The following is a 12,112-nucleotide window of genomic DNA, read 5'->3' as shown; positions in this document are numbered from 1 at the left end:
ATTAATACAATATATTTAGCTAGTGATGTATTAATAACTACTCTATCTATACTTTATTGCTTAAAAAATGTTCATGTAAAAAACAGCTAAAAACACAATACTCTAGAAAACAAGCTTTCATATTGGATGATTATCTTTGAAGACCATTCCAAACTCAATTACTATGTGGTTTATTAGGGTCGGATAAGGAAATTAATTAAGCTATAGAAACAGAACTCTCTTCATTTCAACTAATAGTTCAAGTTTGTTTTATTCATGTTGGCTACCATAAAAAAAAAAAAAAAAAAAAAAAAAAAAAAAAAAAAAATAGTTAACCTTCCCTTAATTACCAGGTTCATTACCCATTTATATGGTTAATTAATTAATTAAAATAAAAGGCTAGGGCTGTAATAATTAGGGCTAAGCAAAAATATACAATACGGTTTTTTTTATACGGATACAATACGATACACGGTTCTTATTATACGGTTTTCCGTATATACGATACGGATTTCTGTATATACGATACGGTTTTTAAGAAACCGTACCATATCCAGTCGGGGAAAATGAAAACCATATATACGGTTTCAATAAACTAATCAATCGAAATGCTACACGGTACACCACACACAACTACATAGTACACAGTTTGGAGTTTATTATCCTCTCTCCCTCTCACTTCCCCAACCCCAAATTTTAGATCCCCAATTCCTCCGCCAATTCACAATCAAATCCCCAATTTATCAACCCTACTTGAGCAACTTCTGCCACACGAAGTCACAAATAGTTCTTTTATCAAGATTTATTGTTTGTTGTTGTTTGATTTCCGTTTATACTTCACTTGTTTTTTTCGTTTGATACTTTGATTTTTGTTTGTATTTCGATTTCGATTATTCGTTTGATTTTCGCTTTATTTTGATTTTCTATTGTAGCTTTATTTGATTTAAGCAAAACCGTATCCAGATTTCGTATATCCGGTTTAACCGGGTACCCGAAAACCGTATACCCGGTTAAACCGTATCGTATCCGGAACACAAAAAATGGTATTTTAAAAACCGTATACCCGATACGGTTTTCAAAACCGTATCGGATATACGGATTTGCTCAGCCCTAGTAATAATGTAGTATGGAGTGTGGTGTCTGATGGGCTTTGCATGGTGGTTATCCACAACAAATTCCCATGGCTCATGACTTGAGTCATGGGTTTGGTAAGTGGCAGTCCATGTGCTTTTCTTAACTAAGATATACTCCCTCCAATTTTCTATTATCTTCCCTCTTTCCTTTTTCACAAAAATTTAATTATCTTCCCTCTTTCTTTTTTTGGTAAGTTTCATTCATTTTTATTAATTTTTCTCTCCTAAAAAATCAACAACTTTCATTACTTATCTATTCTTTATTCATTATTCATTCTTTATCGTACTTGCTAAATCCCGCGCATTATTTTACTTAATCCCGCACATTTTTTCCATTTATTCCATCTATACCCCTCTCATTTCTCACCCACTGAGAAAGAAGAGAGAGAAACAAAAGAGAGAAAAACCTAAAAAATGAGAAACCCCAACCAGCATCCTAGCGCCGCCACTCTCCACCACCGTCCCAGCGCCGCTGACTACCTCTCAATACCCCTATCTCCGCGCCGACCACTCCTCCATACACTACCAATCGCCGCCGCCACAACCTTCACTACCAATCGCCGTCAACGTAAATGAGATGTACCGAATACTGAATGTTCAGTTCGGCATCTTCGAGTTCATTTTCAATCTCTGCTTGTGAGACCATCGTAATTGATATCTAGGTTATTGTTGTCAGGCAATCAGATGGGAAAGGGAGACTAAAGACAATTTGTTCTCATTTTTTGCATAAGAGTATACGAAGATTAACTCAAATTAATTAAATTTTGTATTGTTAACTGTTCTGTTGGGTCTTAGACTCTTATGGCAATTGAATTCTGGGTTACTGGCATGTCCTTGATGTATTTCTTGCAAATGTTCAATGACTTAATGGCGTGACTTTTGTGAGCATTCTTCTGCATTAATACTCAAAAAATACTGTTCTGCAAATGACACTAAAATCTATAACTGCGGTTAATCGACGTCCATCCAAACCCTAATTTTAAAAATAAACCGATTAAAGACGGTATTGAAAAAGTTGATGATGAAACGGAAAAAAACATGTGATATGCGCGAATTGCAAATCTGCAATCTATCATTGTTGAATTATTAACGAATTGGTTAGATTTTGAGAAAAAAGGGGAGAGAACTCTTTCTAATTGTCTTTTAAGAACAAAGGGCGATTATGGAATATTAGGAGCAAAATGCATTGGATTTAGTAAACTAGTGCGCGGGATTTAGCAAGTCCCTTCTTTATTATTTTCTCTCACATATAAATTTCACAACTCACAATACTTTATTCTACTTTATTCCTTCTTTCTTCCCTTTCTTAATTTTTGTGCCCAAAAGGAAGGGGAAAATGAAAGAAAATTGGGAGAAGTATACAACTAATGTTTTAAGAGAAATTAGCCGTGTATTATTAGTCTCATTAAAGTGCGATAACATCGGTCTATCTCTGTCATCAATGACGTAATTAAACTTTGATCCTAAGTTTTTTTTTTTTTTTTTTGAAGAAAACACCCCGAAAGGTATTAATTCATTAACGATAAATCATAATCCGCTGCCGAGTTTGCACACGGAGGTAACATAGCTGACCACATCGTTTTACCGACTGTTCTAGGAACGACATGAGCTAATGCATGAGCTACAGAGTTATTAATACGACTAGTATGAGACCAAACTACCGACTGAAAACTATTACAAAGCAATAAAATATCATCAACTAAAAGCGAAAAGGAGCTTCTCCCGCTGCGTTTGTCCTTGAGTGCATCTATGACTTGAAGACAATCGCTCTCCACCACCACTTGTTGGATGCCCCTCGTCTTAGCCTCCTCCAATCCATCGTGAACCGCCATCGCTTCTGCAAACTTGGGGTCCCATTCCTCCTCTCGAACCACCGTTAAACCCCACATCACTACCCCTCGATCATCTCGACATACCACCCCCGAACTCACCCCTTCTCCTTCCTTGACCCCCGCATCCACATTGATTTTGACGTAACCACCCATAGCCGGCCTCTAACCCTCGTTCTCTTGCTCCCTTCTATCCACCCCCTGCCTGCCCACCCTACCTTGCCCCTCAATTTCACCAGAAGCAATCTCAGCTAAAATGTCTCGCGTGCGTTGAACAATACGTGCCGGGTCCAACACTTCCTTGTCAAAAATCATTTTGTTTCTGTGCTCCCAAATAGCCCAGCACCCAACCATGCACTTCCCATACTCCCCTACCTCCAAACCCCTCCATAAACACTCCACTCATTCACGCACTGCCCCCGCACACTCCGCTCCATCCCCACCATCATTCAAGTCCACCCCCAACGCATCCCACACCCATTTAGCCACACTGCAATCTCGGAAAAGATGTAAACAAGACTCGGGATTATACGAACAAAAATAACAAGGGGTAAGAGACTCACCTCGCACTCGAGTTGCGATGTTTTCCAATGTAGCCAAAGCTCCACTACACAGTTGCCAGAAGAATAATTTGATGCGAGGCCAAACCCGAACTTTCCACAACCGATTCCAAAGCCACCGCTCCTTCTCCCAGTTCGACGGGCCACCCGACTCATATAAGTCCCCGACAATACTCGCATAAGCCGTCTTCACCGAGTATTCCCCTTCTCTATCCAAGAACCAGTACCACGAATCCTTCGGCTCATTGGGGCTAAGGCGAATATTAAGGATCCTCTTAACTTCAAACGGGAGAAACAGCTGATTTAACATCGTCACATTCCACCCCCTACCATGCGGCTCAATCAGATCCGCCACCATTATCAGCTCATTACCCGGTCCACAAGGTGAAATAACCTTCCCACTATTCGATCCCACCACCCAGGCATGTCCCCACACGCTCGTATCCTTCCCGTCACCAATTCGTCTACGTAGCCCCCGCTCCAAGACACTCCGAGCACCCATCATACTCCTCCATGTGTAGCTTGGCCTATACCCCATCCCCGCACTCATAAAATCTCCGGTATGATAGTAACGAGCCTTCATGACTCGAGCCCACAAACAGCCCGGGTCCGAGATGAGCCGCCAAGCTTGCTTTCCTAGGAGCGCATCATTGAACAGCTCAAAGTCGCGGAAGCCCATCCCCCCTTCACATTTCGGCCTGCAAAGTTGCTTCCATGAGACCCACGAGATACCTCTCTTCCCTTCTCCATGCCCCCACCAAAACCGAGAGACCATTGACCGGAGCTCGTTAAAAAAATTCGCCGGGATTTTGAATACACTCATTACATAGGTAGGGAGTGAATTGGCAACAGCCTTTATAAGAACCTCCCTACCAGCCCTAGACAATGTTTTCCCACGCCAACCTTGTAACCTTTTACTCAACTTGTCACGAATGATATCAGTGAGAACTTTTTTGGATCTCCCGACAACCGTAGGCAAGCCTAAATAACGCTCCTGGACCTACACCTCGCTCACACCCAACTTACCCACAACCCCGTCTCGTCTCGCACGTGGAACCCCTCTGCTAAATGACACCGTGGTCTTATCCAAGCTGACTAGTTGCCCCGACGTAGCTTCGTATCTCCTCAAAATATCACTCACCACCTCCGCTTCATCCTCCGTTGCTTTCACAATGAAGATGCTGTCATCCGCAAAGAATAAATGAGAGATAGTAGGAGCTGTAGCTGCTACCCGCAGCCCATGCAGAGAGCCTTATTCAATAGCCCGTCGCATAAGATTAGATAATGCCTCCGCGCACAGAATAAACAGGTATGGGGACAAGGGATCCCCTTGGCGTAAACCACGCTCAGGCCGAAACCCCTCCATCTGAACTCCATTGATGAGAACCGAAAAAGAGACAGATGAAACACATTTCATAACCCGACTAATCCACCCGTGGTCAAAACCCATCACCTCCAGAACCCGTCTCAGAAACCGCCATTCGACCCTATCATAGGCCTTAGCCATATCAAGCTTAATCGTCATGTGCCCCTCAGCTTGTCTTAAACTCTTCATATGATGAAACATCTCAAAAGCAATGAGTACATTATCAGTGATAAGACGGCCAGGGGTAAAAGCACTTTGATTTTCGGACACAATTTCACCCAGAAAAATTTTGAGACGGTTTGCTAGAACTTTTGAGACTAGCTTGTACACCACATTACACAAACTAATAGGTCGAAAATCTCGAATTTTATCCGGCGCTTTCTTTTTAGGGATTAGAACGATATTAGTCTCATTAAAATCTCCCGGATCCAATTCTCCTCTTAAAATTCCCAAAACCGTGGCAATCACATCCGACCCAATAATATGCCAAAAATATTAGAAAAATAAAGCATTCATACCCTCCGGTCCCTGCGCTTTTAAAGGATGCATTTGATTCAAAGCTTCGACCACTTCTTCTTCTCGGTATTCTTGTCTCAAAATCAGGTTCATACGCTCCAAAACTCGTCCCTCCAGCCCTACTAACACATCATCAAATTCACTTGGTTGTGTCGAAGAGAACAACTGCCTAAAATAGGCCGTAGCCACCCCCGCAACATTATCGTGTCCAGCCCGTTCCACCCCATTATCATCAACAAGCATGCCAATATAATTTTTCCTCTTCCTCTCCCCCGCCCTATTGTGGAAAAATTTAGTATTTCGATCTCCATCCGCTAGCCATAGAGCACGTGATCGTTGTCGCCAATACTGCTCTTCTTGTCGCCAAAGAGTAGCAATCTCAGCAACAAGTTTTTTCCTATGTCGAATCTCCTCCTCAGACCGATTACCTGCAGTTAAACGAGCCAGCTGACGATTTTTGCGTTCGATCATGTACCCAATTTTCTTGATGCTTGATTTTTTCCATTGGTTTAGTTCACGGGTGCAAGCTCTAATCGCTTCCCCCAATACACCACACCCTTTATCCACCCCACGTCTCACTGCCTCCTCACATCCCTCCTCCCCAATCCAAATCTGCTCGAATTTGAAACCCCGCCTAGCTGTCTGTGCCGCCACTCGGTTATCCAGGCACAGCTTGATTGGAGCATGGCCAGACCACTCCCGCGTTAAATGGAACAACTTCGCGTAAGGAAAAATATCTAGCCACGAGGTCGTGCGCATCGCCCTGTCAATCATACTCTGCCTGTTAGCTTCTCCCGCTTGCCCATTGTCCCAAGTAAATTGGTACCCCTCCCAACCAATATCCTTGAGCCCACAATCACTCACAGCTTCTTGGAAGTTATTCATTTGCCACTGCGCTCTACTCCCTCCTTTCATCTCAATCGAATATAATACTTCATTAAAATCACCCATACATAACCACGGAAGATTAGATTGCCTACCCAGAAGTCGAAATAACTCCCAAGATAAGTGTCTATCCGATACAGATGGCCATCCATAAAAACCCGTAACTCGCCACTCCCCCCCCCCCCCCTTCTCTAACCGTCATATCAATGTGATGGAGTGAAGCCGTCATGAGCGTACAATCTACCTCCTTCTTTCACATAAAAGCAAGACCACTAGCCCTCCCCATACTATCAACCTCAATCCCATAATACCCATCCAATTTCTCTCTCACTCTCCTCATATCACGACCACACAACTTAGTTTCGCACAAAAAAAGTATGGTCGGGGCCTCCCTCCGTACAAGAGCACGAAGATTATTTACAGCATCGGGGTTGCCCAAGCCCCGACAGTTGAGACTTAGGAGATTCATTGGGCCCGGCGGGGTTGAGCTCCCTCAACCTCCGCCTCAGATATCAAGACGCCCTCGTCTGTAGTAATTTTAAGTTTCTTGCTACCAGCCTCTCCCACTCCCTCACCCCGTACTTTTTTCCCTATTTCACATCTCCCACCTCCTTTACTCATCACAATAACCTCCCTCGCCATTCGCGTCCACTTCCCAGTCCCCTTTTCCCCCATTTTACTTCCAGTTCCACCCCCCCTCTTCTCGCCTGAGCCCCGTTACCTGTACACCCGTGGTGTCCTCCAGCCGTACCCCCTGCACCTCATCTCCTCCTAAAACATCATACCCCATAGTTGCCCCATCTCGGTCTAGAACAGTATCAGCCTCTGTTTCCATACCCGCAGGAAGTATCACCCCTCTCTCCCCTCCCTGCTCAGATTCAGGCACCCTCTCCCCCTCCCCTTCCTTCCCTCCATGCGCCTGATTCTCTGCAGAAACCCCATTCCTTTTCATTTTGAGGTCAATTGCAATTGCTTGAAGCTTGTCAATCATCTTTGCTATATCGAATTCGCTAGCTTGCTTTTTTTCTGATTCGAAAACAGTGCTCAAGTCCCTCCTTGCCCTACCCGGACCCTTGCTGGTTGTTTTCGTTACCTTCCATGGGGATGCTCTCAACCAATCCCCAAAGCGCAACTCCCCTTCCTCATATGGCCCCTCATCGCAATCCTTCTCGCCATGCCCAATGTGCCCGCATCCATAGCAATATAATGGGAGTCGTTCATATTTTACATCGAACTCAACAACCCTACCCCCCTTCATTTTAATTGGCACGGTCGATTTCAAGGGGGCACGAACATCCTGCAGCACTCGTATACGTACCGCCCTGTCAAGTTTGTTATTCGGCCCTACTTCCATGGCAATATAGGACCCTAAAGCAGCACCTATTTTCTTTATATTTGTCTCACTCGATCTCCCCGCAATTGGTAAGTCATAAACCCTTGTCCAAATTGGGAAGAAAAATAGCGGGACATCAGTAATCTTACCTTCACAATTTGGTTCATTGAAGCACCATAAGAATTTGTCGAAATGCCATGGTTGCCCCTCGAGAACGTTTGCCTTATCTCGCTCACACCCAAATCGAAAGACGAAAACTTTCTCCTTTGCATCGATGATATTTCCTGCCATAGGTTTTGTAGGGTTCCAAAGTCTAATCATAGATTCAATGGCAGCTTTCGCGTTGATCGACTTAGAAGCCCAAATTTTCCCGACAAGTAGCAGTTTCTCCTCCCCCTTTTCATCGTCGAAGCCTTCTTCCCATTCAAATATACCATCCTCTCCCTCCGTTACCTCTCCCCTCGGCCGCTTTCCGTCACGAATGAGGCCTCGCATCGAACTTTCCATCTGTCCCTGTATAGAAAAACAAAAGCACAAAGAAAACAAAGCAAAATCCTTCTCCCTGCGATCGAAATCGAAAGAAAAGGCCTCGAGTAAGAGGAGAAATCTAAGGAAAACGATAGACGAAACCCTAGGATTCTCTAGGAGCCCTAACTGTAAAGTTTTTCCCTAACTTTGATCCTAAGTTTTGATGAAACATGGAGTATGTACGTACACTAACAACTTAATCTACGTAAGATTCTCCTAGGTTGCACGTACGTAACCAGTTAAGACTTACGACCGCGTGCCATTAACAAACATAATTGCTCGTATACTCCACCTTTTCATCTATAAATCATTAATATGGAGTGATTTAGAATTTTAGATGCTAAATAGATAATAGATTAGTTTTATTCTTATTGAAAAATGCTTTTAAAAACTAGAACCGATGGATATAAAAATTGGTTCTTAAAACTAGGGTTAATTGAGTTTCAGTTTAATTTGGGTTTAAAAATAAATTGGTTTTGTTTAGATTGAATCTGAACAGATTTTTATGATTGATGCCCCTTTCTAATCCAAAACAGTTTGAACCATACTTATCTAACTTAGGGTACACCATACTTATATATGCCTTAATGAGAGTTCGAGTGACATAACATTAATATTACCACACATATTAAAACATTATCATTTTATATAATAATTAAACTATAAGAGAATCTACATATGTCACTGTTATTTGACATTGTATATAACATCACTAATTCTCATATAAGTTATGTCTAATATCATATCCCCTACACTCCGTACATAAAATTTACAAAAACTTAGTAGTATGTAATTGCTATATACTCCCTCTCATCCAAACCAAAAGTTACATTTAACTTTATTACGCTTACTGAGGCGCGTTTTGCAACGTGAATATCTTTAGTTACACATTATTAAAAATTATAAAAATTTGATATTCTTATAGCATTCATGACGATGAATTAAACAAGATCTCGCATGACTATGTTTTCTCTTATACATTACTAATAATATCAAAGATTCTCTACAATCATGAATAGTACCAAAAAGTCAAATGTAACTTTTGGTTTGGATGGGAGGGAGTATTACACAAGTTTTTACCATATCCTACACACTTTGTCAATTTTTTCCAATTCTACCCTTTCTTAAAAAAAAAAAAAAAAAAAAAAAAAAAGCAAAAATCCTAAAACTACCCAGCCCCTTCCCCGAGACCTTTCCCCTTCCCCTAACCACCTTGACCACCCTTCACCCAGCCCCAATCCCTCGTGCACAACCCCAGCGCCGTCGAGTCGTCGATCGCACCGCCTTCCCCAACTCCCACGCATTACCCTAATTTCATTCTCCAATTCCTGCCCGTCTGATCGGTGGTCTACGGACCCGACCCGAGTCATCGCCGGTGGTCTGTGGGCCTAACTGTCGCCGTCACCATTGTGTCGTCGAACCCACCCTCGTTCCCAACCCCTTGCAAGTCGATCCTACTCCCCTGCCTAATTCCCGCGCATCGGATCGGTGGTGGTTTGCGAGTCGTCGCCTGTGGTATATAGTCATATATCATCGTCGTCGCTGGTGTCTTGTGGGTGTGTGCTTTCGCTGGTGGGCTGTGGGCCCGCGCCGTTGTCTGTGGTCTGTGGCTGTGCGTAGTCGCCGTCGCACGGTGGTCTGTGGTGTCCGCTTTATCTCTATTCTAAACTATTGTTGGGTTGTGTTTTAAAATGAGAAGGATAAAGTAGAAAAAGACGGAAATTTTGTGTGGGGTTAAGTAAAAGCTTGTGTAGGAAATAGCAACTCCCTTTACAAATTCAAATGTCTTTCGTCCATCATACTACCATTCTTACACGTACGGAAGTAATTTTAAAAGTAAACATCATCTAAAATGATTTTAGAGAAAAACATCATAAAATCATTGATTAAAACCGTTTATAAACAAATCCATAGAAAAATTTAGCACTTTAAGACCATTCTCAAGCAGAAGGTCAAGCTAACTGGGTCACCAACATTTTAGCCCTTAATCACATTTTAATTATCTCGACTCACTTACCCCTCCCAAGCAAAACGTCACCACCTAGGTCTTCAACCCAATCATTTTTCACTTTCTAATCATTTCCCACATCCACTAAAATTTCTCTCTTACTTTTTCAATTAGTACTTTTACTAAACAAATTAGTTGACCTACCAATGAGATGTGGACACCTATTGGGTCACCAAAGAGGTCAAGGTGAGCAAAAAAGGTCATAGATTGACCTCTTTTTGCTTTGGCCTCTTTTTGCTTTGGCCATCCCTAGGTAGCACCAAAACGGACACGGACACGACACGGACACATGACACGACATCTCTTGAAATTTAGGACGTGGGACACGTCATTTAAATTTAATAAAATATATATTTTATAGTTATTTATGTGCGATTTTATTTTTGAAAAAGTATTTGAATATTAAATTTAAATAAGTGAAGGTAAAACTTGACGTTAATTATAACTCATTCTCATTTCCAAAACCAAAACCAACTTATAATCAATCTATTTCGACTTCTCATTACTAGTTTAAAGAACATCATTTAACGCTAATTCAATTTATTTCCCCACCAAATTCAACCATATAACAATTCACACCATTTACCTTAAATTCAACTTGATTCCGTTTGAAGGTGTGTCCAAATAGCATGGACACAGCTCAAAATACCATGGACACGTGTCGGACACGCGCCCAAATAAAAGATGAAAGTTAGACACGGCTTTACAAGTGTTCGACACGTTTTGACGTGTGTCCGACGAGTGTCGTGTCCGACACGGGAACGCCGATTAGGAGGAGTGTACGTGCAACCTAGGGCTATCCCTTAGGACTGCTAATTTATTGCCTTAATCATAATTAAGGTGACCTTATCCTTATTGGTGACCTTACTTGGACATGGATTAACATTACCCTAATATATGAAAAATGATAAATACAACCTAATGGGTTGTATTTAAAGAACTAAATGAGAAAAAAAATTCTTAATATATGCATTAATTGTATTGCCTTATCTGTAACTTAATCTTCAATTCCTAAATTAACACCAAATATAAAAGATATTAAATGTTTAAATATAGTCTATCAAGTTGTATTTAACATCAATTAGTATTCTCTCCATTTTCCAAAAGAAATGGAGGGTCCATCTTTTATCAAGGGTCAAGATTTCATCTCACGCTCATCTAACGGTCTATGTTTTCAATCGATAAATAAAGGAAAAATGCAATAGAAAAAGAGGTCTAATATTATATTGTAATGTGAGAGGAAATGGACAAGAAATGAAGAGAAATAGAGAATGAAATGGAGAAGATCTTTGCTCATTTAACATTACCATATACTCCCTCCATTCAACTCCACTTTGCAAGTTTTTCTTTTGCGCACTATTCACAAGCGGACATTCAACTTCAATTTTCTCTCGATATATAAGTGAAAATATATTCATGTGGGATCTTATTTGATTCGCCTTTAAGAGTACATTAAAAATATCTAACTTTTATAATTTTTGCAAATACACAGCTAAAGATATTTATCGTGTAAAAGCTGCGTTGACAAACGTGATAAAAGAAACTTGCAAAGTGGAGTTGAATAGACCGAGTATGTATCACCATTCTCGTGACAAGTTCAGCATGTCTCATACTCACATGAAAAACCACAAACAACAATAACGTACTTTAGAATTTCCAGTTAGTCTTGCTGAAGATGGGTCCGAACAAGTGACGGGTAATGTCACTCACAAAACGGATAGGGGGGACAAGGTGGGGGCACTCCCATCTGCTTCCCTCTCTTCTCTATTTGGGTCATTTGTGAGAGAAAATGGTATCTATCACTTCAAAGTGACGGATACGTGTCGTCTTCAATGAGATTTTGTGTAGAATTTCATATGACATTTTACAAAAAAAAAAAAAAAAAAAAAAAGTTTCACATGACATTACTGTCATCCTCCGTACAACATTTGTTTGTGTAAATACAGAAGTCTGAAAATTATTTACCTGAATTAAC

General features: G+C 41.3%; 2 protein-coding genes across 2 annotated transcripts; both read right to left on the bottom strand.

Moving 5' to 3' along the window:
* Positions 1 to 2,620: 2,620 nt before the first annotated feature.
* On the bottom strand, positions 2,621 to 3,097 carry LOC141617478 (uncharacterized). Its single transcript, XM_074434675.1, has one exon. The coding sequence runs from the start codon at positions 3,095 to 3,097 to the stop codon at positions 2,621 to 2,623; it is 477 nt and encodes a 158-aa protein (XP_074290776.1).
* Positions 3,098 to 3,343: 246 nt separating this feature from the next.
* LOC141617477 (uncharacterized) lies at positions 3,344 to 6,334 on the bottom strand. The gene is made up of 4 exons (XM_074434673.1): positions 5,386 to 6,334; positions 4,800 to 5,184; positions 4,506 to 4,682; positions 3,344 to 4,412 (listed from the first exon to the last, which is right to left on the bottom strand). Exons 1-4 carry the CDS (start codon positions 6,332 to 6,334, stop codon positions 3,344 to 3,346), a joined length of 2,580 nt encoding a protein of 859 aa, XP_074290774.1.
* Between the last annotated feature and the right edge of the window lie 5,778 nt (positions 6,335 to 12,112).

The sequence above is a fragment of the Silene latifolia genome, chromosome X (assembly GCF_048544455.1).
Source record: "Silene latifolia isolate original U9 population chromosome X, ASM4854445v1, whole genome shotgun sequence".
Lineage (NCBI taxonomy): Eukaryota > Viridiplantae > Streptophyta > Magnoliopsida > Caryophyllales > Caryophyllaceae > Silene > Silene latifolia.
The sequence above is the reverse complement of the archived record's forward strand: the minus strand, read 5'-3'. Positions and strand labels throughout refer to the sequence as shown.

Excerpts from the sequence above, each read along its gene's own strand:
- LOC141617478 (XM_074434675.1), bottom strand. The coding sequence starts at position 3,097 with ATGGGTGGTTACGTCAAAATCAATGTGGATGCGGGGGTCAAGGAAGGA.
- LOC141617477 (XM_074434673.1), bottom strand. The coding sequence starts at position 6,334 with ATGGGTGATTTTAATGAAGTATTATATTCGATTGAGATGAAAGGAGGG. Across the intron at positions 5,185-5,385 it reads AAAAGCGCAGGGACCGGAGG|TCTCAAAAGTTCTAGCAAAC; the intron begins GTATGAATGCTT and ends TGTACAAGCTAG. Across the intron at positions 4,413-4,505 it reads AAGTTGGGTGTGAGCGAGGT|GTTACAAGGTTGGCGTGGGA; the intron begins GTAGGTCCAGGA and ends GTTGAGTAAAAG.